The 26,965-nt window shown below is 46.3% G+C and overlaps 2 protein-coding genes across 7 annotated transcripts in view; one reads left to right on the top strand and one right to left on the bottom strand.

Annotated features, from left to right (window-relative positions):
• Positions 1-222: 222 nt before the first annotated feature.
• IKBKB (inhibitor of nuclear factor kappa B kinase subunit beta) lies at positions 223-24,932 on the top strand. Of its 4 annotated transcripts, none has more exons than XM_074939961.1 (22): positions 223-318; positions 1,076-1,195; positions 3,264-3,358; positions 5,540-5,657; positions 6,461-6,530; positions 11,062-11,150; positions 12,395-12,484; positions 12,897-13,021; positions 13,666-13,773; positions 14,104-14,233; positions 17,376-17,570; positions 17,828-17,942; positions 18,370-18,493; positions 18,893-19,044; positions 19,168-19,229; positions 20,304-20,413; positions 20,681-20,730; positions 21,235-21,334; positions 21,564-21,711; positions 22,348-22,457; positions 23,804-23,894; positions 24,277-24,932. In XM_074939961.1, the coding sequence occupies exons 2-22, from the start codon at positions 1,094-1,096 to the stop codon at positions 24,343-24,345; spliced, it is 2,253 nt and encodes a 750-aa protein (XP_074796062.1). In that variant the 5' UTR covers positions 223-318; positions 1,076-1,093; the 3' UTR covers positions 24,346-24,932. The 4 variants fall into 4 exon arrangements, with proteins under 4 accessions (XP_074796062.1, XP_074796061.1, XP_074796064.1 ...); XM_074939960.1 differs by lacking the exon at positions 223-318 and adding an exon at positions 551-681; XM_074939963.1 differs by lacking the exons at positions 223-318; positions 1,076-1,195 and adding an exon at positions 2,931-2,957 and having other exon boundaries at positions 24,277-24,931.
• A 393-nt stretch (positions 24,933-25,325) lies between these two features.
• The window catches only part of VDAC3 (voltage dependent anion channel 3), a 32,867-nt gene continuing 31,227 nt past the window's right edge, over positions 25,326-26,965 (bottom strand). For all 3 annotated transcript variants that reach the window (XM_074939964.1, XM_074939965.1, XM_074939966.1), the window contains 2 exons: positions 25,992-26,049; positions 25,326-25,580 (listed from right to left, as the gene is read on the bottom strand). In XM_074939964.1, the coding sequence (XP_074796065.1) occupies positions 25,489-25,580; positions 25,992-26,049 (150 nt within the window). In that variant the 3' untranslated portion in view covers positions 25,326-25,488. The remainder of the gene's footprint in view (positions 25,581-25,991; positions 26,050-26,965) is intronic.

Genomic DNA, 26,965 nt, shown 5'->3' with positions numbered 1-26,965 from the left:
GGAGATTTATATACACACAGAACATGAAAAAATGGGTGTTATAAATCTCCTCACTGTATTTTCCACTGAATGCATCCGATGAAGTGAGCTGTAGCTCACGAAAGCTCATGCTCAAATAAATTGGTTAGTCTCTAAGGTGCCACAAGTACTCCTCTTCCTTTTGCGGATACAGACTAACACGGCTCCTCCTCCTATTAGGAGCCCTATCGACTTGGGTTTTTAATTCTGTTGCAAGTTAGACAGCTAGCCTGCCCGTCGCTGGAAAGCTTTTTCTCCATTCTTCCCCTCAGGCCAAAAGCGCTCAGGATTTGCAGCTTTGTGCGTGTGACACCCCCGCGTTTACCGTCAGGAAAAGCACCGTACAGCCTGCATTTCGCGAAGCACGTCCGGCCTCTGCTGTGTGACAGCTGCAGCTGAAGCCGGCGCCGTTCCCCATGGGGGAGCCTGGGCCAGGGCTGGCGTCCCTCCAGCAGGGGGCCCGAGCCGGGAGTCAGCGCGAGCCTGGTGGCGGCGGCCGGCAGGGGGCGCGCGGCGGCACCACGTGTCCTGTGAGGTCGGCGCAGGAAGCGCTGGCGGAAGCGCGCTGCTGCGGCCCTGGTGCCAGGCCGCTGCTGAGTCCCGCGGGCGGGGGCCGGAGCCTGGGCTCGAGACCCGGCCGCGCCTGGCTCGCCCCGCCGGCAGGTGAGGGGCGCCGCGGGGCCGCCCGGCTGGGCTTGCGGGGCGGCGCCGGGCCCGGCTCTCGCCCCGCCCCACCCTCGGGCTGGCGGCCCGGCCCGGCCCGGCCCGGCCCGGCCGCTCCCTGCCTGCGCGGGGGCCGCTGTCCGCACCTGAGCGGGGAGCCCGGAGCCCTGCGTCCGCCCGGCCGCCCCCTCACCCTGGCTTCTCGGCGTCCGAGGGCCCAGGCCGAGCAACGGGCTGCCCGTGCCTGGTCCGTGAGCCCGGCAGCCGAGGCCGCGGGCGGTGGCCCTGGGGCGGGGGGTCTTCGTCCCTCTTTGTTTGCTGGCAGAGTCATTCATTGCCTTACAGGAGAGTTAACGCCAGGGTCTCTGTCCCTCCCTTTCTCGTACTTCTTTAGCCACAGGCACCCAGCGCCATGAGCCGGCCTCCCCTGCAAATCCAGACATGCGGTCCCTGGGAGATGAAGGAAAGGCTTGGGACAGGGGGATTTGGAAATGTCCTCAGATGGCACAACAAGGTAGGGGGTCCCTTTCCTCTGGGATGGGGGAGAGGCTACTGGCCCCTTATGCGCCAGTCGCATTCAGCATCCACTCACGTACACCTAGGGACGGGGCCGTCCTTAGGCATACGCAGCATATGCGGCTGCGTAGGGCACCCAAAAATTTGGGGCACCGTTGGGGCAGCAGGTAAGTGCGAGTCGGCTCCCGCACACGCAGCGCGCGCTGCAGTCTCCTTAGGCGGGGCCGTATTCACACAGCCAAATGCGCTGATGCGGCGCATTCTGCGTGAGAGAGGGCGCAGGGGTCTCTGCAGGGAACTGTAACTCTCCTCTGCCGTGACGTGGGCCGGGCAGCTTGGCATCCTTCGTCCCTCCACCCCCAGGCGGAGCCCGGGCTGCCACAGTGTCTGCTGCGTACAAAGCTCGGTGTGTGTCAGCAAGGGGGGGGTTCTGGGGGTCTGCGGGTGGAGAGGGTGGCTGTGCCCCCTCGACACACTGGGGTCAGCGGCACTGGCTTGGGACCGCTTTCAGTGGAGCCCCTGCCTGCCCCTCTCCCGTCCCTCAATATCCCCCCTCAGGTAACTTGGGAGTATACAAGACAAATCAGACTCCTCAAAGGGGTACAGTAGAAGATCCAGAAAAGAAATTTGAGGTTGAATTTTTTAATGTTGTGATGGATAAAGCAATATCTGCCGTTGATGAACGGTTTAATACCTTATGAGCACACCATGAACAGTTTGGATTTTTGTATCACATAACTAAATTCAGCGAAATAGTAAAACAAGAGCAGCTAATGACAGTGCAAGAACCTAGAGAGCCTCCTGAAGCATGGTGATAATTTTGATTTAAATGGACTTGAACTGTACGAAGACTTGAGTACATTGTCTGTCATCAGTGTTGCCACATGCGAAGTTGGTGATGGACATTGTACAGTTTATTTACACCAGCAAACTTGTTGACATATATCCTAATGTGTACATTGCCACTCGTATTCTGCTGACAATTCCTGTAACAGTACCATCGGGAGAACAGAGTTTCTCAAAACTAAAGCTCATTAAAAACTATCTCTGCTCTACAATGAGTCAGGAATGCTTGACTGGTCTTGCTATTCTTGCAATCGAACAAGATATCACTTCGTGTTTGTCATACGATGACATTATTTCTAATTTTGCAGCCAAAAAAGCCAGAAAGATTGCTTTTAATTAAAAACAAATCCTTGTTCCAATACCTCTTCATAGTAATTTCCAATAAAATGTTGACAAATTTAAAAAATATTATTTGCATCATTCTGTCAATAAATCAGAATTTTTTCTATAGCTCTGCTTCTTTCGTGCAAGTATAGTCCATCAGCATTTTAGTGTGCTTAATTGGTTTAAACTGTTTTTAATAAAGTGCATATGGCAAGTTTTCCAATACTGTTAGCTTATGTTTGTGTGACTAAGAGCAAGTTGGGCATAGGGGCACCAGTTTAATAATACTGAATAGGGTCCCATAAATCCTAAAGACGGCCCTACCTAGGGAGTAAGAGCTTTGGCACCATAAAGTCAGCCTCCAGCTCTCTCAGATCTCTTGCTCTGCTTGCAGCCTAGACTGTTCCATTGTGTCTTGGAAGCAAATGACTGCTGGCTGCTTCCTATGATGTTGAACCCCAGCAGCCAGCTAAGGCTTATGGAAAACAACTAATCTGAGAACCAGTTCCTTGAGTTGTGAGCATGACAGCTCTGCTGGACTCTTGTCTCTGCTAACCTGGCCTCCGGACACATTCTGTATGAAAAGAGAGGTGAACTTCCATGGTTCAGATATTAGCCTCACTGTGGAGACCTGCAAGCATGAGCCTGAAATTCAGGGTACTATTCTGGTTTTGAGGAGGATGGGGGGGGGGGGGGGCAAGAACGAGTGTCTTCTGTTCTGGTGCATATTTGGTGCCCTAAATGACTGTCTCCCTGGGAGGGGCCTTGAAGAAGAGCTGGGAGGATCCCCAAGAATAGCCTTACATTTTTTTGGGCCGCTATATCTTCTGTTGGTCCTCACAATACTTCCCTCGTGGAAATATGTGTTTGTCCTAACTCTCTCTGTGTCTGCGCAGGAAACAGGGGAGCAGATTGCTATTAAACAGTGTCGTCAGGAGCTAAGTCTCCGAAATCGGGAGAGATGGTGTCTGGAAATACAGATAATGAAAAGGTGAGCATTGTGTGATTCCTTACTCCTTGATCTCTTGCTCAGCAGCTGAGGGGCTTAGATTTGTGTGTAGAAAGGTCTGAATCCATGGGGGGGGGGGGGGGGGAGGGGAAGGGAAGGGAAGGGATGGTGATGGCCACTGTCAAGCACTTCGAAGGTGAAGTCTGTTTCTTGACATGTCTTCTCCATTGACTGTTTCCCCAGAGGGGATCTGTTTTGGTAGGAATCAGTGCCGCTGCCTTTTATTTACTTTCTTCTGTGTTTGTGCATCAGCATCATCAGCGATGTGAAATAAGCTTTAATAATTTGCTGCTGCTTCTGCAGAGACAGTGGGGAAACAAAAGTGCTCATGCTCTTGTTTTGGAGCACTGTCGTGATAATTGGACCTACAAATTTACCGTAATTGTGAGCTCAACTGTAAAAAGTGAATGAAAGCTTATAAAAGGTCACAATAACTTATAATAATGTCGATTGGAAAAAGGTGTGAAAGGGAGACAGGTTGAATTAGTCCTCACGAAAAGGCCTGCCAATATAATTGAAGAACTTTGTTAAGAGCATGCATGGTAAACAAGACTGTGTGACACCAAAAATCAGTGAACAAAAGTTGGTGTGTTGGCAATTAGATCTAATTGGTGGACAAGGTAATGAGATTAGTGATAAGTAAAGATATTCCACCTATCACTCCTTTTGGGGTCCTTTAAAGAAAGACTTCAGGGAAAAAATCAGTGGGCGAATTGCACCATCTCAGCTACTACCCCCTCCATCTCCTGGGATCCTTGTCCTTTGTTATCCTGACTCTGAGAGAGGTGCTCACCAGACTAGGGCAAAGAGAGGGACCCAGGGGAACATCACCATCTCTACTGGCTTTGGCTGAAACCCAAACACCACTGGGTCACCACTGTAAGCCTTTCTCTACTCCTGCTTCCTCCCCACGTGTCCTTTTCTATCCCCCTCCTTTCTCTTTCCCCAAAAGGACAATTATTTTCATTGTTAATACCACTGAAGAGTCTCTTAAACAAGGGTGTCTTTCCTTCTAGAAAGTCTTCTCTGCGAAAGGGATGTTAATATGAAAGCCTTACTTAAAGCATTTGAAATGTAAAGTATTTGCTGTTTTCCCTTTTCTGTGTCTTCAATAAAAGGTTAAAGTGGTGTTTAATATTGTTTGCCACGGTACTAAGCAGCCTGAGGTCTCTGTACAACAAACCTTATTTAAGACTGACACTCTTGTTAACATCTCTGTGCTCTTATATTCCATCGAAATACAATAGGGCCCACAAAACTAGACCCATGTTTTCAAAGGGGACTTTACTCATGCTCCGTTTGAGCATCTGTAATGTAGCATGTGCTGCCTACAGTGCTTGTGAAGTGCATGCAGAAGGGTTTGTCACACAGGGAGATGCCTAAAACATTTTTCAGCTTCCAGCTGAGCCCAGTTCAGCAATAATGGGAATGCGGTGTGCTGAATGCAGGTCACATTTCTGGGGGGAAAATGTCACTCACACCCCTTTTCTGAGGCTATGTCCTGTAACTTGCATCTAGATCTGCCCCTGGTGCTGAGGTGCATGGAGGTTGGGGCTGCGTTTGGCCCCAGGAGCCTGGGGGCAGTGCATGTTAGGGAACTGCTTCACCTTGCACCTTCCTATTTGTTGTTGTTCCTGTGCTGTCTTCTGTGAGTGTCTTGCACATGCACGGAAAGCCCCATCAGTGCAAGTTATATGACTTTGCTAGGTACCCAGTTTCCAGGCTAATTTACCCCACCATTTATATCCCTGCTGAATGAGTCCCAAAGACACTAAGTGGCACCCACTTTGTGCAGGCTGCAATGGGCTGAATGTAGCCCTGACTTCTCATGGGGCTAGGAGCAGGCTGCATGTCAAAGTTTGGATGCTCATAGAGAGAATGAGGAAACTGACAGCTGGGAGACAAGTTAGGACTAAAGCTGTGCCCTGGGGGGAAAGAGTGGATTGAGCAGGGTGAAGGAAGCTTTTGAAGTGCACTAGTTCTGTGTCCGAAGGGTTACAGTCCCATTGTGACCTTTCCTAATACCTACCTGTGTGTGAGACTATAAAGCTCTTGTTTGGATGATCACTTTTCAGGATGCTGGCCCTTTCCGTTATTGCTTGGGAGGAGGCTGAGATGAATTGGTTCCAGTGATCTCATGCTTCCCTCATTTCCTTTCCTCAGACTGAATCATCCCAATGTGGTGGCTGCCCGCGATGTCCCCGAAGGGATGCAGAACCTCGCACCCACTGACTTGCCTCTGCTGGCCATGGAATACTGCCAGGGTGGAGACCTTCGCAAGGTGAGGCTGATGATCCTGGGAGGGCAGGGACAGCTACTGGGGGAAGTGTAGGGTTTCTTCTGCAGAGGCTCAACTGTGATTCAGTGGGATTTCCCCAGCTGCTTCCACATGCTGTTGCCACCTAATCCTCCTGAACTGGGGCTGTGCCTGCTTGTGCCTCCTCTGAGCAAGTGGCAGGGTTGATCCCAGATGCATTTTTCATCCTTTTTCTGGATTTTTATTAGAAATTTTCCATTTCTGTTGGGCAGTGAGCAAATTGTGTGTGTGTGTGTGGGATGCAAACGTAGAGAGCAAGGGATGTGTAAGAGATGGAGAACAGGATGTGAGTATGGCCCAGACCAGGTCAGTGGGTGAACCTCTGCCCAGAAGTGATAAGCTCCCCTCTGTCAGCAGGAAAAGTAACTTGTGTTTTTTTTGGTCGTCTTGTTGTTTTTCTAACTTTTGCTAAAAGCCCAAATGCAGATAGTGCCCAAAGCACATGGCTGCAATTAGGGAGACTGGTGCTTGGCTGGCTGAGCCAACTGCTGCGGGACACGGGGAAGGAAGCTGTGAAGGGGTTTCTTCCTCCTGGAGGAGCTGGTGGAGAAGATGATGGCAATTTCCCTATCTGTGGAGAGGGAAATACTGTTTGAAGTTGTAGTTTTACTATTTAAGGACCTGATCCTGCAGACATTTACACATCTGAGTAATGCTATTGAGTTCTGCAGAGCTACTCACATCCATAAGCATTTGCAGGATTGGGGCCAAACCCAGGACTGGGGCACAGAGGAGATTAGTTTACACTCTGTTTTGATCCTCTGCAGTACTTGAACCAGTTTGAGAACTGCTGTGGCTTACGGGAGGGAGCCATTCTCATCCTGCTCTCTGATATCGGTAAGTGAACATAACAATGGCCACACTGGGTCCATCTAGCCTAGTATTCTGTTGTTCCCACAGTGGCTGGTGCCAGATGCTTCAGAGGGAGTGAACAGAACAGGACAGTTATCCATACTGTCATCCAGACCTGGCGGCTAGCAATCAGAGGTTTAGGGACACCCAGCGCAGGAGGTCGCATCCCTGACCATCTTGGTTAATAGCCATTGATGGAGCTATCCTCCATGAATGTATTTAATTCTCTTTTGAACCTATAGTTTTGGCCTTCACAACATCCCCTAGCAATGAATTCTACAGGTTGACTGCATTGTGTGAAGAAGTACTTCCCTATGTTTGTTTTAAACCTGCTGCATATTAATTTCATTGGATGATCCCTGGTTCATGTGTTATGTGAACGGGTAAATAACACTTCCTTCTTTGCTTTCTCCACACCATTTGTGATTTTTATAGACCTCTATCAGATCCCCTATTAGTCATTTTTTTTTGCCAAGCTGAACAGTCCCAGTCTTAATCTCTCCTCACATGAAAGCTGTTCCATACCCTTATCAATCTTCTTGCTATTCTGTGTACTTTTTCCAATTCTAATATATCTTTTTTTGAAATGGGACGACCAGAACTGTGTGAAGTTTTCAAGGTATGGGCATATGAGGAATTTTATGTAGTGGTATTATATTTACTGTTTTATTACCTAGTCCTTTCCTAATTCTGTTAGCTATTTTGATTGCTGTTGCACATTGAGCAGATGTTTTCAGAGAACTATCTATGATGACTTCAAGGTCTCTTTCTTGAGCGGTAACAGCTAATTTAGACCCCATTACTTTTTATGTATAGCTGGGATTATGTCTTCCACTGTACTTTACTTTGCATTGATCACTGAATTTCATCTGCTATTTTGTTGTCGAGCCATCTAGTTTTGTGAGATTCCTTTGTAACTCTTCGCAGTCAGCTTTGGACTTAACTATCTTGAGTAATTTTATATTGTCTGCAAACTTTGCCACCTCACAGTTTACACCTTTTTCCAGATCATTTGAGTACGCTGAACAGCACTGGTCTCAGTACAGATCCTTGGGGGACAGCACTATTTACCTCTCTCCACTGTGAAAACTGACCATTTATTCCTACTCTTTGGTTTCTGTCTTATAACCAGTTCCTGATCCATGAGAGGATCTTCTCTCTTATCCCATGACTGCTTACTTTGCTTAGAGCCTGAAGGACCTTGTCAAAGGCTTTCTGAAAGTCTAAGTACGCTATATTCATTGAATCACCCATGTCCACATGTTTTTGACACCCTCAAAGAATTGTAATAGATTGGTGAGGCATGATTTCCTTTTACAAAAGCCATGTTGACTCTTCCCAACAAATCTTGTTCATTTATGTGTCTGATAATTCTGTTCTTTACTAGTTTCAACCAATTTGCGTGGTACTGAAGTTAGGTATATCAGCCTGTAATTGCTGGGATCACCTCTGGAGCCTTTTTAAAAAGCAGTCATTTCATTAACTATATGCCAGTCATTTGGTATGGAGGCTGATTAAAGCAATAGGTTACATACCAGGGTTATGCTCAAATAAATTGGTTAGTCTCTAAGGTGCCACAAGTACTCCTTTTCTTTTTGCGAATACAGACTAACACGGCTGTTGCTCTGAAACGTACCAGGGTTAGTAGTTCTGCAATTTCATATTTGAGTTCCTTCAGAACTGTTGGGTAAATGCCATCTGGTCCTGGTCATTTATTACTGTTTAACTTATCAGTTTGTTCCAAAACCTTCTCTATTGACACCTCAGTCTGGGACGGTTCCTCAGATTCGTTGCCTAAAGAGAATGGCTCAGGTGTGGAAATCTCCCTCGTGGGAATCTCCATTACGTCCTCTGCAGCAAAGACTGATGCAAAAAATTAATTTAGCTTCTCTGCAGTGGCCTTGTCTTCCTTTAGTATTCCTTTAGTACCTTGATCATCTAGTGGCCCCACTGTTTGGCAAGCTTCCTGCTTCTGATGTACTTGCAAAAGAATTTGCTGTCAGTGTCTTTTGCTAGTTGCTCTTCTGATTCTTTCTTTTTGGGTCTGCCTAATGCGGCTTTATGGCAGCAGGGCCTGCCGCTGTCCCAGTCTGGGAAGGGAGCCATTTTAGTTCCATGAGTCTTTTCCATCTGGGGGAAGTAGGTCTGTGATCCTGGATGCCTCCCCTTTAGATAGGTATCTCATAGTATTTTCCTTCCTGCCTTGCTCTGCAAGCCTCCCCAGAAGGGAAATGGCCTCTGACTTGTCTCTGACATTGAGATGTGGAAAGCAGTGTGTTTCCTTTCCCAGCTCAAGGGATTTCCTGGGAGGTGCTAGGCAGGATGAGTGAGTTCCAGCTTGTGTTCTTCATAGGGATTCCCAGCTGCAGCCCATCCTCGGGGCTAGGGTGGGCCCCTCATCTCTGCATTGACTTACATCATCACCATAGCATCTGAGACTGATGGGAGCGCAGACTGACACTATTATGGTGCTTGTTGTGGACTGTTTGCTTTGAACAGGCCCCCTTTCCTCAAACATATATCACCCTAAGTGACCTGTGGTAATGAGGTGATGCCCCCAGCACAGCCAGCCTCCAGTCCCCAAGCATGAGTATTTAGGGATTGGGGACAGGTGCACCTCAAAGATCTCTGGTGTTGTGGTGAAGCATGAGAAGGAACCATCTCCAGGGCAGGCAGGCCCCCATCCATGTGGAACTCTTTAGATTAGAACCAAGACCTTGGTTCACACCTGGAAGCAGCAGATGGGAAGCCAGTGCTGTATTGGTGCCCAGGTGCAACCTGCTCTCACTAGCTTGCTCTTGGGATGGCTCAAGCAGCGTGACCTGCACTAGCTAAAGCCCCAGTGGCAGCCCTGAGTCAAATGCACCATTAATCTGTAACTATGTGGGGGAGTGTCTTTTGTTGTCTTTGGGGCTTCCTGATGCTAGATTCAGGGGATGGTTGGCATGAAGTGGGTTGGTTGTGACTCTTATGTAGGTCTTGGCCAATACAGTGTATTTCGGAGGAAGGTATTTAAAAAGTGCCTGTTGGGCTGGTGTGGGCCTGGGGAATGAGCAAGAGGAGGAACAAACTACTCTTCCTGGAGGCACAAAAGCTGAACAGAATCTCCTCCTCCTGCCCCTCAATCTGAGCACCTCTGGCCCAGTGACAGCTTTTGTTTGCCTCCCCGGTTCTCATTCTTGGCCCAAGGAGAGGCTGAGGGCTGGTAACAGAGGTGGGGGGTGTCATGCTGAGAGGACAGGTAGTGGAGGGAGCAACCCCGGGTCTAATGATCCAAGGCCCTGACCCTGGTTAGCTAGAAGTGTTCCCTTCTTCTCAGTAGTACCTCTAGTGGCCCAGCTGAAACCCTGGGATCGGGCCATGCTGGGGATTAGGCAGCATCCTAAGGGTTAAAGTCACCCCTTGAGTAGCATGATTGTTGGTGTCTCCCTGAAGTCAGGCTAGGCAGACTGACGCTCATAGGGGAGTTTCGGGGCACTGGATTCTCTTCTGCGCTCTGTGTCGCCTCATGAGCGATGTGGAGGGAGCGGGAAGTGAGTCCCTTTGAGTCAGTGCTGGGAAGTGCAGCTGCAGGCTATGGAAATGCTGCTAGCCTCTTCCTCACAAACAGCCGGAATGAGCTGTGTCCCCACCTAATGGCTGCAGGGTTTTGCTCAGGGATTGGCTTGGCTGAACATGGAAAAATGCAGGCTTTGGTCCCAATTCTCCATCCAGCCTGAGTTTCTCTTGACACAGAAAAGTGGGGAAGTGGCTCTGATCTACCTCTTTGTGCCTGCCCATACCCTGGGGTGATCGTGTTGGCTCAGCATAGCTGGAGTGTATCGGCCCTCCAGCCATGACTCTGTCCCCAGGCATACCGTCTGCCTTTGGTGGTTGTGAGCCAGGATGGTGCAGAGATGGCTATGCCAGATGGATGTGGTAGAAGTATTTCCTGGTGGGGCAGACTGCAGCCAGCCAAAGGACTGAGGGCAATGCAGACCTGGCCTGGCACGGAACAGTGGCCACTGGATCATCACTGATTTTAGGACAGATGAGGCGTGAAAATGCTGAGCATAGCACTTCCTCTCTCTAAAGTGGGCTTGGCCCTTAGAGCCCGTCTCCCACCTGGCTGCCTCATTTCCTCCCTGCTGCAGCTGGAGATCCCCTAGGTACCTGTCTCCTGGGGGAATGCCAGGAGGAACTAGATTGGGATAGGGAAGGGGTCAGTGAGGATTTTCCATGGATGTGATGGAACTTTCATGTATGCAAAGAGGTCAGCTGCCAACAGAACAAGCTCTGCTTCCATATCCTGGAGGAGCTGTACCCAGCCCCTGTCCTTGCTACTTCAGGGTACAGCGTATTGCAAGTGGCTTCCAGGCCAAACCTTCTCATTGTACTACATCCCCATCCCTGTTCTCCCTCACTGTAATCTCTTCTCAGCCATGTTTGCCTTTTAGAGCCTGCAGGCTTAGACCCTCTGGAGTAATGCTGGAAGGTGTCAGTTGTGCTGAGTAACAGCTGTCTCTCTCTGTCTCAGCCTCTGCTCTCAGGTACCTTCATGAGAATAGGATCATCCACAGAGACCTGAAACCTGAGAACATTGTCCTACAGCAAGGAGAACAAAGGGTGAGTAGGAGCTGGGTGACTTTGGCCATATAGACAGTGAGTGGAGTGTAAGGGTGGGAGCACAAAAGGGGGCGCGGGGGTGTGAGAGAGAGAGAGAATGACTAGGAGCTGAAGCTGAAAACGTGATCCCTCTCAGAGATCTCGCAAGCTAAAACGACTAGCCCCAATGAGGGTGTCTGAACATGACACTATCTGAGAGGTGGTGGTGGGGTTCATCTTGTAATTCTTGGTATTTATACAAACTGCTAACTAATGATTTCTCTGAACATCCAAGTACTATGAATTGTGTCCTTCTCTTCCCCCCACCCCACCCTTTACAGACTGGGAAGTGAGGCAGAGAGGAAGTGACTTTGCCAAAGCCAAAGTGATAATAGGTGTCAGAATTGTGTGGAAATTGGCTGGGGGTGTGTGTGGTTCCCGGCTTACAGACCGAGCTCAGACCATCAGATATCTCTGCCTCTCTGACGCTTCCTTGATATGCAGAAGCAATTCCCATGAGGCTTTAGTTTAAACACTCTGTGCCTAGTCCTGGCTGTGTGATGAAATGGTGGCTGCACTGCTGCAGACTGCCACTCTAAGCACGACTATTTGGATTGCCCATTCCCAGTCAGGGCACCACGGGGTGGCACATGACACCTCACATGGTGGTTCCAAGGGAGCATTAAGCCATCTCTATGCTTCCCTGATCCTGGGGCCAGGTTGGACTGCAACATACACCAGAGTAACTAGGGAAAGTTATGGCCATGCCCACTTTTCCCTGGTCACATCCCCTACATAGGGATAGCAGGGGTGCAGCATAGGAGTTCTTATAATGTGAGGATTCTCCCCACTTGATGGCTATGGTAGCATTGTGCCAGCAGAGGCACAGATCTGGCTATCTTTCTCACTTCTCCTTAAGGGAGCATGAACATCTCCTCAGGAAATAGAAATAAACTCCTATTCAAAGGCCGGAGTGATCCAGCTCTCTTAGGAACGTCCCCCCATTCAGACTGGGCTCTATTGTAAGTCAGCAATAGTATCTCCAGTTCCTTGCATCTCACGCTCATAATGACCCTGAGGAGCTGCTTTACCAGCAACTTTGTGCTTGTGATCATGCAAGAGTGCAACACTGCCTTGATGCTTCCTGCCCTTTCTCCCAGTGCTTCTGAGTACTGAAATCATCTGTTCTCTCTAGAGAAGTGCATGCTCTCATTGCAGAATGTGTTTTCAGTCCTCTTACTCCCTGCCATCTGTCTGTCTCTCAGTTAATACACAAGATCATTGACCTGGGGTATGCTAAGGAGCTGGATCAGGGCAGTCTGTGCACTTCCTTCGTTGGGACACTGCAGTACCTGGTAAGGAGTGGATTTAGCTTGTAGTGTTGCTGTGACCAGCAAGGTCTGTGGGGCAGAGCAGGAGGAGGGAGCAGGCACTGTAATCTGGCTGTGGGGTGGGAGAGGAGTCCCAACCACGCAGGTATGGATGTTTGGGATACACGTGCTGAAGCAAAAGAACAGGCTGTATTGTTGCTCTTTGCCAACATTTGGGTTTTCACATTTCATTGCTAACTTTCTCCTGTATAGAGGGTATGAGTTTCATTAACCCCTAGGACTGGGTCAAAGAGGCCAGTAAGGTTCCTGAGTGATAAAACACTTAGCATGAGCTTTCCACAGTGATGCGCAAACATTAATGAACATCCTAGGAGGCAGGTGCAGTTGAGGTCTGAGAGAAAATGGCTTAATCTTCAACCTGTGTTGGCTGACCCAGGCTCCAGAGCTGCTGGAACAGCAGAAGTACACGGTGACGGTGGATTACTGGAGCTTTGGCACACTGGCATTTGAATGCATAACAGGTTTCAGACCATTTCTGCCCAACTGGCAGCCTGTGCAATGGTGAGTAAGCTGGGGCCAGACAGGGAGGAGGAAGTTCTTATAATGTGGCTTCCAAACCATCGTCCTGTTTTCATGTTGTGCGAGGGAAGGGGTTCTCAATTTTAGGGTTAATCATTGTTTCATGGCCTACTAGCGATTTGAACTTAGGCATTGTAAGAGCTTTCCTGGCTTCAAACACTTGACTGTCATGCAGCTTGAGTGGTTGCTGGGGCTGATGGAATTAGTATCTCACCCTTCCCATTAGGTTGGGGGAGTTGATCCCTTCACTTGAGAGTGTTGAGTTGGCTACCAGGTTCAGTCTTCCCTGGTAAATCTCTTTGGGACAGACCTAGGTTATCTATGGGACCAGTGGGATTGACACTCTTTGGGCAAACAATTAACCTGGAGCTGGAGCAGCATCAGCGTATCTGCTGTCAGGTTTAAATACAAGTTGGGATGTTTTGCAGGGGAGTTGCAAATGTCTGAATAAGATACCTGGGACAGATTTTGTTAGCTGTGTGTCTGTGTTTTCAGCAGCATCTCTGTGTTGTGAAATAGGCTAGAGGGTAATGTGTGTCCTGGGAAGGGTGAGGTGCAGTTGTGATCATGCAGAGGGATCACAGAACCTTCTTTACTTTGTCACTGTACCTGCTTGAACTCCTTAGGCACACAAAAGTGCGACAGAAGAGCGAGTTGGATATTGTTGTCTATGAAGACTTGGCTGGAGAAGTGAAATTTTCTAGCAGTTTACCATATCCCAATAATCTAAACAGGTGAGGAGTATGACCCAAATGCATCCTATGGGGATAAGATGGCTATCTCCTCCTGAGAATAGGAAGGGGTCTATTTTGTTTCTATGACCTTGCTGATCTCCTTGAAAAATTTAGTACCCAGTGCACATGGTACCATCTGGCTGAAGTTTCCATAGATGAAAACAGGAGGATCCTGTTAGCTTGCTGTAGAAGGTTCCATGCTCCTTTCTCTGTTCTCTAGTTAAGAGATTAGGGGGGAAGTCTGAGCTTCGCATCTCTTTTTGTAGATGTGAACTGGTATGGCCAACTGAAACACATCTTTCTTCTCTGGTTCTTGTTTCTGCCCCACAGCATTTTGGCTGGGCGGCTGGAGAAATGGCTGCAGCTCATGTTAATGTGGCACCCGCGGCAGAGAGGGACAGACCCTGTTTATGGCCTCAATGGCTGTTTCAAGGCATTGGATGATATACTGAACCTAAAGGTGAGTCTTGGGACTGGATTTTCATGGACAGACCAGTGTCCAGAGAGTACAGCTTATGTTAGCCTATGAGAGAAAAGCAGGCTAGACATGGGGCTAGGGAAGGATGTGAGGAAACCCCATTAAGATGGGAGAGGCTGGTTTGTAAAAAGGAAAAGCACTGCTGAGGGCTGGTCTGAGCAAGTATATCCACAAGAGTGAGTACTGTTGTTTAGTACCAGGCTGTAACAAGAAACACATACTGAACTCTTACATCAGTAGATCTCAAAGCACGTTCAAAGGAGGAGGTCAGTATGGTTCTCCCCAAATGCAGAGCTGACCCGCAGGGAGTGGAGCTGCAGAGCTGTCCAGTAGAGCAAAGATTTGTGGCACAAAAATGGATGGACCCCACAGCTGGGAAGCCCCTTCTGTACTGAATTGGTCTATGTTGTGGTGAGATAATGTGGATGGTTTATTTTAGGCTCTCTGGGGCTGCAGATTGCTGAGCTGCAGAATGACTGTAGAGTTTGGTCCTTCTGGTGACTTCAGAATTGTAGAAATGTAGGACTGGAAGAGACTTCAAGAAGTCATCAAGTCCATCCCTTGGTGCTGAGGCAGGACCAAGTAAACCTAGACCATCCCAGACAGGTGTTTGTCCAACCTGTTCCTAAAAACCTCCAATGATGGGGATTCCACCGCCTCCCTTGGAAGTCTGTTCCAGAGTTTAACTACTCTTGAGAGTTAGAACATATTTTCCTAATATCCAACTTCAGTCTCTACTTGCTGCAGATTATAAGATTATTACTTGTCCTACCTTCAGTGGACATGGAGAATAATTGATCGACATCCCCTTTAGCACAGCCCTGAACGTATTTGAAGACTGTTATCAAGTTTCCCCACAGTCATCTTTTCTCATGATTAAACGTACCCAGCTTTTAACCTCTTCACATAGATCAGGTTTTCTAAACCATTTGTTGCTCTCCTGGATTTTCTCCAGTTTGTCCACATTTTTTCTAAAGTGTTCAGAGTAATAGCCGTGTTAGTCTGTATTTGCAAAAAGAAAAGGAGTACTTGTGGCACCTTAGAGACTAACCAATTTATTTGAGCATAAGCTTCCGTGAGCTACAGCTCACTTCATCTTATGCTCAAATAAATTGGTTAGTCTCTAAGGTGCCACAAGTACTCCTTTTCTTTTTTCTAAAGTGTGGCACCCAGAATTGGACACAGCACTCCAGTTGAGGCCTCATCAGTGCCAAGTAGACCAGGACAGTTCCCTCGACACTCCTGTTAATATAGTCCAGAATGACATTAGCCTTTTTTGTAACTGCATCACATTGTTGATTCATATGTAATTTGTGATCTACTATAATGCCCAGCTTGTTGTCAGCAGTATTACTACCTAACCAGTTATTCCCCATTCTGTAGGTATGCATTTGATTTTTTTTCTTACTAAGTGAAGTACTTTTGAACTTACCTCTATTGAATTTCATCTTATTGATTTCAGGCTAATTCTCTGATTTGTCAAGGTCATTTTGAATTCTAATCCTGTCCTTGAAACCCCTCCCATAAATTTTGTACGCCTACTCTCCACTCCAGTATCCAAGTACAATATTGAACAGTACTGGACCCAGGATTGACCCCTGCAGTGTGAACCCACTAGATATGACCTCCCAGTTTGACAGCAAACCATTGATAACTACTTTTGAATACAGTCTTTCACCTAGTTGTGCACCAAACTTATAGGAACTTAATCTATATTACATTTCCCTAGTTTGCTTATGAGACCGTCACTGTGTCAAAAGTGTTACTAAAATCAAGATCTATCATGTCTGCTGTCCTCCACCCCCCAATTAAGATAGTAATTCTGTCAAAGAAGAAAATCAGATTGGTTTTGCATGATTTATTCTTGACAATCCATTATGGTTATTCCTTATAACCCTATTATCCTCTACATGCTTAGAAATTGATTGTTTAATAATTTGTTCTAGTATCTTTCCAAGTATCAAAGTTAGACTGACAGGTCTGTAATTCCCCAGGTCCTCTTTGTTCCCCTTTTTAAAGACAAGTGGTATGTTTCCCTTGTCCAGTCCTCAAAAATAATGCTGATGGCTCCAAGATTGCTTCAGTTAATTGCTTAAGTACCCCAGGATGAATTTCATCAGGCCCCGCGCACTTGAGTACATCTAAATTTTCTTTAACCTGGTCTTTCCCTATTTTGGTGTCTGTTCCTGCTCCCTTGTTGTTAATGTTAAATGTGTTTGAGTATGTGGTCACTGTTTAACCAGTTTAGTGAAGACTGAAGTAAAACAAGCATTAAGTACCTCAGCCTTCTTGTCATCCGTTACTAGCTCTCCTTCCCCACTAGGTAGAGAACCTACACTGTCCATCTTTTTTGCTTCTGATGTAGCTAGGTGTAATGCTCTGATTTTGTTCCTATATGCTTGTTACTCTTTTGTACTCCTCATTAGCCATTTGTCCATGCTGCCACTTTTTTATTATAATCCTTTTTTATTTCAGGTCATTTAAAGAGCTCCTGATGAGCCATAGTGGCCTCTTAATATTCGCCCTATCTTTCTTTCGGATCAGAATAGTCTGAAGTTATGCATTTAATAATGTCTTCTTGAGAAACTGCTGGTTCTCCTGAACTTGTTTAACCCTTAGATTTTCTTACTTACCAGTTCTGAGTTTGTTAAAGTGTGCTTATTTTGAAGCCACAAGGGGACCTAGATTTTCTGGAGGCTGAAAGATAGTCACTTGGTAACAATCAAGGAAAAATACTCGGGAAAACTAGCAATGGTTTATGTGGAATGGGATGTGTTTGGCATGTGGAAGGGCGAAGTCCAAGACACATTGGCTTCTTCCTGGTCAGCTGAGGAGAAATATTCACTGACCCAGGGCTTTTCCTGTCTGTTATTTCACTGAGCGTCTGTGCCTCTCTCACTCTGGCGGAGGGAAGGGGAGTTGTTGGTCCCATTTTCTGTGTCGCGTGGCCTCCCTTCTGTCTGATGCAGGTCAAAGACCTTGGCATGATGTTGCCAAGCAGCCCCTAAAGTGGCCATATGAACCTGGTGTTCCTAGTTTACTTCTCCATCACCTGGTCTGAGTCCTGGCATCTCTGCTCAGCCATGACCTAGCTTCTTCCCATGTCCCACTTCTTTTCTTGCAGCTGGTTCGCATCCTAAACATGGTTACTGGCACTCTGCACATGTACCCTGTGACAGAAGAGGAAACCTTGCAGACTGTGAAGGCCAGGATTCAGTCAGATACTGGTATTCCAGAACAGGAGCAGGAGCTCTTGCAGGAGGCGGGGCTTGCACTATACCCTCAGAAATTGGCTATTCAGTGCATGGCTGACAGCAAGGTGAGCCTGGGGCTGAAACCTGAACACCTGCTAGCCAAGCCTGCACTTGCACTCTGAGCACCTACCCCAGCCTCACACTCCCACCTGTTTTCACTGAAGCAAAGCAGTCCTCCCTCCTGCTGCTCACACTGTCCTGGGCCATGGCAAGCCAGCTGGCTCTGTCCTCTTGGAAAGAACGGCTGGCTCTGAGTTATTTCAGTGGAGGCTGCTTGGGAATACTGTATCGGAGAGTACTGAGATAGGTCTCATCTTGGCAGGTGAATGATGCCACGGCCACGGACACAGACCTCCTCTTCCTCTTTGACAACCGTAAAGTTGCCTATGAGAGGCAGATCTTCCTGCGGCCTCATCCAGAAAGTGTTGACTGCATCCGTAAGGACTTCCCCTGGGCATGGGTTATTTCCAGGGGGAATCAGCAGAGAGCTTGCTGTATATGTGAGCTGTAGGGGGAGGACATTTGCTCTTGAGCGGAGTGGGCAACGAAGCAGATTGTCATAGCATTCAATCTCAGGGGTGGGATTTAATTGAGGGTAGAGAAGAATCATGACCCGTTGAGTTAGACTCTCAAACTGTGGCCAGTTGCAGTGAAATAGCCTTTCTAGTGCCCCAGATGGGATATGATGGGCACAGAGACTTGGCTGTGCACGTTCAAGAGGAGGTGGCACCCTATCTCAGACTTGGACTGGGTGGTGCTAACTCCTAGCCTGTAGCACTGCTCCGGTAAGTCTCTCTCTCTCTCTCTCTTTGTTGTTTTAAAACAAACAAACAAACAAAAAATATGCTCTCTCTGTGTTTCCAGTTCAGGATCCAAAGAAGAATCTGTCCTTCTTCCAGCTACGGAAGGTGTGGGGTCAGGTCTGGCACACGATTCGGACTCTGAAGGAGGATTGTAACCTGCTTCAGCAGGGGCAGCGAGCAGCCATGTACAGTGGGGATCCCTTTGGGAATACTTGGCTCCACTTAGGCCTCCTGGCTAGAGGGAGATAACAGGAAAAGAAACCTGCCCTACAGTGATGTAGGAGTGAGGCACTATCTGGGTGGGGGAAGTTCTTGGTAAAGGTGGAGTTATTTGCAGTTAATGGAGAGCTAAGAGCTGTGGCCTCTAACCCTGTTGTCTTTGTGCCATCTCAGCTACACTCAGCCCTGTTCATTTGTCTTGGTGACACAGGAAAATGTGGGCTGATCATGGGTCAGCTGGAGAATACTGGGGTCTGTAAGCTTGAATGAGAGTGGCTCTGAAAGCTGCATGTGGGATCAGTTGGGACACTGTGTGCAGCTCCTATGGCGCTGGACCCATGTGACCCTTCTCACTGTCTCCACAGGATGAATCTGCTGCGTTACAATAGCAATCTCTCCAAGATGAAGAATTCCATGGCCTCCCTGTCCCAACAGCTGAAGGCAAAGCTGGATTTCTTTAAAACCAGCATCCAGATTGACCTGGAGAAGTACAGTGAGCAGATAGAGTTTGGAATCAGTGAGTACAGCCCCTGTGACATGCAGGGGAGTCCTCCATCCGCTCCCCCAATCCCAACATGGTAGCTTCCTTTCCTCACATGCAGCACAGAGTAATGTACTTGTTTCTTCCTTCTTTTTTGAGCCTCTGAGAAGCTGTTGTTTGCCTGGAAGGAGATGGAGCTGGCTGTGGAGCTTTGCGGGCGGGTAGGTTTCTAGATTTAGGTTTAATTGCTTGCCTGAAAGAGGCAGCTTTCTGCTGCTACCCTGCATTTTCATCCTCCACTCCATGGCTGGACTGGCCTTCCTTTGTTGTAGGTTGCATCAGTTTTTCCTTGTCCCCTGGCCTAGTGTAGCCCTTTCTGTATTGGGAAGGGTCAGGGAAGAAAGATATGGAGGCGATAAGGAGAGGATTTCTAATGTCTAAACTGAGAGATACTTGTAACAGGCCCAATTATAGACAAAAGCAATTGTACTGTTGTCAAGGGGGCTGTCACTGGGGTAACGAGAAGACTCACCAGGAGGTTAAAACTGAAAAGGAAAGTGGCTGGCTGGCAGTGCTCAGAAAGACTTTAGGAATGGAAGTGTTAATACCAAATTCTAAAAGTGGGGATTCTTTCCCATCTGCTCAGTGTGTGCACTCACCGGTCCCAAATACTGGGACTGAGGGACAGGGTAACTTGAGATGGCATCTAAAATACATAAGTCTACTGAAAAGTGATTTCTTTGGTGACTGTCCTCCTACCTGCCCACATACATATCATCTTTCCCCAGAATACAGGGGGACAGAAGGTTTCTCCCTAAGAAGGAGTCAGTGATCCTGTTTCCTGGCATTAGTATATCACAGGTTGAGATAGACACTGGATATGAGGACTGGGATGCTGATATCTGAGGGGTAAGGTTAAGGGTATTGGTGGGTGAGGAGAGAATTACAATAGCCCTTCGGAGCAGCTGAGAGGAAATTTTGTTCCCCTTTTTGTCACTAGCTGCAGGTTCACCTTAGAATGTGAACAAACAGTGTCTCTTCACCACAAGCTGAGCTATGGTATCGAAAGCGGCAAGATCATTAGAAGGGGCCAGTTTGAGAGGACCAAATCAATCTATTTGTATCAAAGGGAAATCTTTGCACAAGCCCTTCTTCCCTGTCTAGGGCTGTAGGATTGTGGATGAAGAGAGAAAGCAACTTCTGTTCCATTTAAGGCCCGTTAGAAAGAGAGTCCCTCACCCTGTGGCTGGCCTATGTCTGGGGGTAATGTTGTTAACTGAAGCTCCTTCTTTCAGGAGGAGGATGTGGATCAGCTGGTGAAGAGGATGATGGCCCTGCAGGCAGACATTGTGGACCTGCAGAGAAGCCCACTAGGGCGGAAGCAAGGGGGCACCCTGGAGGATCTGTAAGTTGGAACCCTCTCTAGCCTGTGGTGCTAGCATTTCTAGCACAGTGGCTCTTTTCTGAATGCAGGCAGTCAGAGGCACCTGCTCAAATGCCCAAACCACAGACTGGGTTGGCAGGGCCTAACAAAAAGCCTGCAATGGACTGCTGACATGACTCAGCTGTCTGGCAGCTGCATGGTCAGGTATGTGAAGTGTTTTTGAGAGTCCTTGAAGGAGTCGATTACAATTTGGATTCTAGAGAAACACTTGTGCCTTTTATTTTGTAGGGAAGAACAAGCCAGAGAACTTTACCGGCGACTGAGGGAGAAGCCAAGAGGTAAAGAACCTGTAGCTGCTGTTGTCTTGTTGCTGTGTGTGACAGTTAATTGGAACGAGCGATAAACAGCATTGAGAATTCTCCATTCCAGGCCTGTGGCCCACACGCCAACATATGGTCTCTCTCCTCTTTTCCAGTTCCAAAAGAGCACTGCTACCCCTACCCCAATTGTGGCTGCCTGGGAAAGAGGTGGTACTTCAAAGCGGGGAGGTCAGCTTTGCTCACTTGACCAATTGGTTCTAGCAGCTGGCTGCCTCTTCAGGATGAATCCATTTTGGGCCCTTCTCCCCAAACCACTGCTGAAGGCATGTGCCCCTGCTTGTGCTGTAGGCAGGACTCTTGCCCAGCCCTTCCTCCCTATGGCCACAGACCCATCCCCCAGTATAATCTCTGGGCTACAGCCCCCTGCCAAGTGGCCTCTTTCCAAAGAGCTACAGAAACCATGACTGATTCTTGTAATCTCTAATGAACTCACTCTCTGCCCTCACTTTTTCATCTCTCTAGACCAGAGGACCAGTGGTGACAGTCAGGAAATAGTGCGACTGCTCCTGCAGGCAATCCAGACATTTGAAAAGACAGTCCGTCTAATTTATGCTCAGCTCAGGTGAGTCCCAGAACATCCATTTTATGGAAGATAGATAAGGAATGCTGGGCAACCTTCTCTGTTGCTCTTACTACAATGAGGGGATGGATGTATTAGTCTCAGTAAGACAACTTCACAAATTAAGAATCACGTTCTTCTCCAATTATTAGGAGTTAAACAGTTGGAGCTGATGGAGTTTCTAACTGACACAGTGCAGCTGCTCATCTGACCTGATTATTATTCTTTACAGTAAGACAGTAATTTGCAAGCAGAAGGCACTGGAATTGTTCCCCAGAGTGGAGGAAGTGATGAACCTGATGAATGAAGATGAGAACACAGTTGTCAGACTTCAGGAAAAACGACAGAAAGAATTATGGAACCTGCTGAAAATTGCTTGTGTGAGTGAAACAGAAGTTAATGGTCTATTGAACCTCTTTCCCCCCCCCCCCCCCACCTCCCTTTTGATGGTAGAGGCTTGGATGAACAAGTGCAGCTATATTCAAGAGCCTGCACTGGCTTTAGAACCCCTTCTTTGAAATGCTGTGGGCTGCAGGTATTTCATCACTGGTGTTGGGAATTTCACAGGGGAAACCCTCCCCCCCCAACACAATTACGCTCTTTGTTCTTTTCCAGGGCATTTATAGATTAAGGGGGTGAGGTTCTTTAATTGCTCTAAAGAACATATGATAAAAGATTTTTTAAAAATTGTTTAATTCTGAGGGAAGATAATAGAACTGCAGTTCAATATTCTGCAACTTTAGTGGGGTGACCAGGTACTGAGGGGTATATGAAAACCTGTTTTGGGCTAAAGGCAGCATGCAGAAAAATGCTGCATAGACATTGAAGAACATGAGGTAAAAACAGGATATCCCACCTCCCTCTGTTGAATTTGGTTTGAAAATCTGGGCCTATCTTAATATTAAAACCTCAAACCCTTACTTGCCATTAAGAGAAATGGCAGAACTTGCTCCTGGAAATAAGTTTATGTAGAAATAAAGTGCATGCAGCAATCTGAATCTGCCTTCTCCCTTCAGAGTAAGGTGCGTGGTCCTGTCAGTGGCAGCCCAGAGAGTATGAATGCATCCCGGCTTAGTAACCCAGGCCATCTGCTGTTGCAAGTCCCAGCTGTAACTTACAATAAAAGGTAAAGTGAAGAATGATGGAGTTACATCTGTGCATATGTTAAAGGGACACATTGTTTATCTATGGTTACAGTTAACACCTAAGATTACTGTTAGCTGACAGGGATTTTTAAGATTACTTTGGGCACGTCTAGTAGAGCTGAAAGGTGTATAAGTTCCAGCTCAAGGAGATGTACACATTTACTCCTGGGGGAATTGTGCCAAAAAACTAAAAATTCTGCATATTTTATTTGTCAAAATAACACAATGTAATCTCACCAGTTTCAGTTATTTTTGGTAATTTATTTCAAAATACCTGTTCGCAAGTATGTCTAACAATACAGACAAAAGATTCAGAAATGTTTTTTGACAAATAGATTCCTTATTAGGCATATTAATACAAAACAATATTTCCTCCACCCCCAGAAATAGTGCAAAGGCTGGGGAAAAGTCAGAGGTAATAGAGGAGCTGAGGGAGAGGGAAATAATTGCTGAGAAAAGTACGGAACAGGATTTTTTGTATGCGCACGAACCTCCCTCCCTCGACCTGGCCTGCTGCGTTCAGTCACCACAGTGGGCACAAAGTTAAAAATCTGCACAGCTCAATTATGTGCTGAATTCCCCCAGGAGTAGCTTCCCAGAATAGGATCCTGTCTGAAACACTAGGTACATAGGCTGTGGCTAGACCTTCCTGCTGCTTGAGCTATGCTCTTATCTTGTTTTAGAGAGAACACACACATCTCCTTGAACTGGAATTTTACACCTTTCATCTACAGTGTAAATGTGCACTTTGTGTCTAATCAGTTCCCCTGTGGTTTCTGTCTCAACAACAGGGAGACTTAGATATTAAAATTTCACTGTGAAACCACACGGCAGGGCTGGACTTTAAACAGTGTCCCTGTAAAGCACAACAGCAGTGGGAATTTGCACATTCACTGACAAATCAGGGGATAAACAGTTGTAATTGTGGCTGGTTTACCAATTCCTCCTTGGTTAATTAAAAATGTAATAGTCTGGTCCCTTGATTTCAGAAATTCAGAGCCAGGCTTATTTTGCGCATCAGGTCGCCTTCTAGTGTTTGATTTCTGGACTCTTTCCATTAGTGCACAGGGATATAAGCTTGATGCCATGTTGAATGCATTTTCTAGGTCACTTTACCAGTAAATCTTAAGGTGCTATGGACTACAGTAACAACACTTTTAGTTGATGTAAGTGGGACTGTGGCAGCATACAAAGGATTACAGTTTAGTCTTTGTTGCTAGCTGGTGTACAGGTACTATGCAAGGTTGGAAAAGGCAGCTGCACCTCTAACACTTGAGAGACTTCCAGTTTCAATTGATGTAATCATTTCTGCAACTTTCTTTTTCAGTGAGGAACTATTGATGGAATCACAAAATCTCTGCAGCCAGTTAGAAAGTGTGATGCATGACACAATGAGGGATCAGGACCAGAGCTTTATGGTAACAACTTCTATCACTTTAAACCATAAGCATACTTTTGGGAGGAGTGCTGGCTGTAAGAATAGATCTCTCTCCTCTGCCATTTTAATTATTAGTATATGCAGTGTGTTACATATCTCATTCCCTAAACAAAAGGGGGTTAAATATTACAAGAGACTGTCAGTAATACATTATATGAAGCAGCTTCTATTGTTTAAGTAAACCAGGAAAAAAAGTAAAGCCCTACATCCCTTCCCCTTAATTTTGGGCATTTAAACTGTATGACAAAAAAAAAAAAGCACCCTACTTATGTACTTAAAAGAAAATACTATAAGAAAAGCCAGTATATTTGCTTTGGGTTAGAAAGATGGCAGCTAAACTCTAATCTGTGCTTCATTTTTAGTCTCTAGACTGGAGCTGGTTGCAGCTTGAAGGGGAAAACAGAAATAAGCCAGAACAAACCCAGATGTAAAAATCACTTCAGTCACAGCTCAGGACAGATGAAGCATGACAGACATTACTCCACATGAAACCCTCTGAACTCTATTTATACTGCCATCTAGTGGTTTCATGGTGACATGTATTCCTATTTTTAAGGAAAGCTGACAGCCTAATTTTAACAAAATTTAGATCACTCTCACTGTTTTTCCCACAAATGTACAGCAGGGGCATGAGAAATCTTACTCACCCTATAAAACAGCAGCTGAAGATACTTCGTCATCTTCCACAACTCCCATCCACCTGCTGTGCTACCTTTCCCTTTCTGGAAATCAAAGTCTTTCCTGACATTTATGAAAAAAAAGCACTGAATTTACTGATTTGGCTAACCATGCTGGGTTGCACTTTTTCTCAAGTGTAATGTCTGTACTTACCGAATACTTGTTTCCTGTATGGGAACGAACTACCTGAAATATGTAAACTTTTGGTTTGCTCTATTTGAATGTTAAATTTTAAAAGGAGAAATATTTTTCACTATACTATACAAGTGTTTGAGAATTGGGCCAAGTCCCTCAACTAGTGAACAATAAAAAACCACACATCACTGACTGACTGTGCCTGAATCTTTACTGCTGCAAAGGATTTAGTTTTGTCCCTGAAAACCAGCACCAAACAGGTTACCTATTTTAGTTGCATTTTTGAGTAGTTCCTGCCAAATCTAAGGACACCTTGAACAAACGGTACTGGAACACACAGAAGGGATATGTTCCAAATGTGATTGATTTATTTCACTTTGATGCAAAACCAAAGCTTTCACTAACCACACAGAGACCAATTTCATAAGTGGTCATCAGGTGTAGGACATGCAGGATGTGATGTGCTAGCTGGGATTTTTTCCCTTGTAAGGAAATGCTATGCTGTCTTTAAGGAACAAATTTAAAATAACACTGAGGAACTGAAATGTGGCACAACCTTTACAACTTCCATGCATGCCTTCAAGTATCTCCTTTTATGATGAGTTTACACCCTATAGCTTGGGGGAGGGGTTACAATTCTTTGGAAGAATAAAAAGTTCACACTTGAAATTTCACAGAAGAATTTTAAGGCCAAAACATGTTGGGTTACTTTTTTCCCCTTCATCTCCAGGAACAGAGCCGCTGTTCCACTTAAAACTGCATTAAGCCTCCAGCTCAAAGCCCAGCCCAACCTTGTGACCACCAGCACTGAAGTTCTTGCCATCAACCAAACCTGAGAGAGTCAGCTTCACACCTGCAAAAACAAAACAAACATCGATACTAATACTCAAGTAGAAATGCAGTCAGTCACTCATGCACAAATAAGGAATTTGGTATATAGTAACAGCTAATGACACAGCTGTGCTAAAGTACCTCAGTCTTCATCTGCAGTTTGACTTGGGCAGGGACTTGCCTAAAATGAGATGCCTCATTTCAGGCACTACCTGTATACATAAGTCTATCTCACACACCCACAAAGCAAAGTGACTCATGTAGGTCTGCAAACATGAAAGAATAATTCCATTAAAACTGCTAATCCTTGATTGCTTAATGGCTGCCACCTCCATAGCTACCCATTCTGTTGAATAGCTCAAATTAAAATAATATTTTCTATTAAGCCCAGTAGGAAGCGATTCCCTTTAGTATTTTGTTATGGCTTACATACCAGGTCGAAGGGTCTGAGTGTACCCGATTCCAATCAGGCTGGCATTATTCACTTTAGCCTAGAGGTAGAGAGAGAATAAAAGCACACATCAAAACAGCAGCATCGCGCCTACTTTTATAGGCATGCAGGCACAATAACTTTTCCACTGGAATCAGCAGCAGTTGCAGAGAAATCTACAAGCATCAGAAAGTGGACATATTAACCAGCAATGGAAAAAAGATCTCAAAAATATATGTCCCTGCAAATGCAGAGTAGTTTGTTCTATAAAGAGTTCTGTTTAAAATTACAATAATAATATGCCAGTTTCTTTGAGAGATTACTGTCTCATAGACATGAGAGTTTGATAGGATAGCAGCAAAAACAAAAAAATAAACCCTCTTTTTCCCTCAATTTTAGCCCATTGCTCCCACCGATGAACCCTCAAGCTCACCCACACAGTTCCCCTCCAGTCTTGCCAACTGTATTGTTCTAGGCACTTCAATTTGCAACCATCTTCTTGTTACTCAAGAGACTTGAACATGAGTAACAACAACTACTACTTAAGTAGGCAGAAGCAACTGAAGTGTGTGGAAGGACGTAGTAACATTTATCTAAAAGTTTTTAAGGGACTGTGCTCAGCCCACGACTAGTTCAAGGGTATAAACAGGAATGAGGGGAATAGAGATGTTATGCGTGCTTTATTTACCTCCATTTAGTAATCTTGAGGTAAGAGTACATAGAGTAAGCTAATGAAATTCCCAAGGGATTGAATTATTTACCCAGTACCATGTTGTCATCATATTAGAGATTAAACACAAGATTTGTTGCTCACAGTGGGCACAAAGTGATAAGATTTTAACCTCACCTGTTGAATGGATAATTACTTCCTGATTTACTGGCCCTCTTTATGAAAAGATGGGCATATGCAATCTTAAAAATCATCAAAGGGGATGACTTTCAGAGCTGCGAGCCCTCCACTGTGAATTACATGACCC

Source organism: Natator depressus, chromosome 26 (assembly GCF_965152275.1).
Source record: "Natator depressus isolate rNatDep1 chromosome 26, rNatDep2.hap1, whole genome shotgun sequence".
Lineage (NCBI taxonomy): Eukaryota > Metazoa > Chordata > Testudines > Cheloniidae > Natator > Natator depressus.
Note: the sequence above shows the minus strand (reverse complement) of the source record. Positions and strands in the feature narration are given on the sequence as shown.

Coding starts and splice junctions, on each gene's coding strand:
- IKBKB (XM_074939961.1), top strand. CDS start 1,094: ATGAGCCGGCCTCCCCTGCAAATCCAGACATGCGGTCCCTGGGAGATG. Junction 14,234..17,375: donor ATGATATACTGAACCTAAAG/GTGAGTCTTGGG, acceptor CTTTTCTTGCAG/CTGGTTCGCATCCTAAACAT. Junction 18,494..18,892: donor CAGGGGCAGCGAGCAGCCAT/GTACAGTGGGGA, acceptor CTGTCTCCACAG/GATGAATCTGCTGCGTTACA.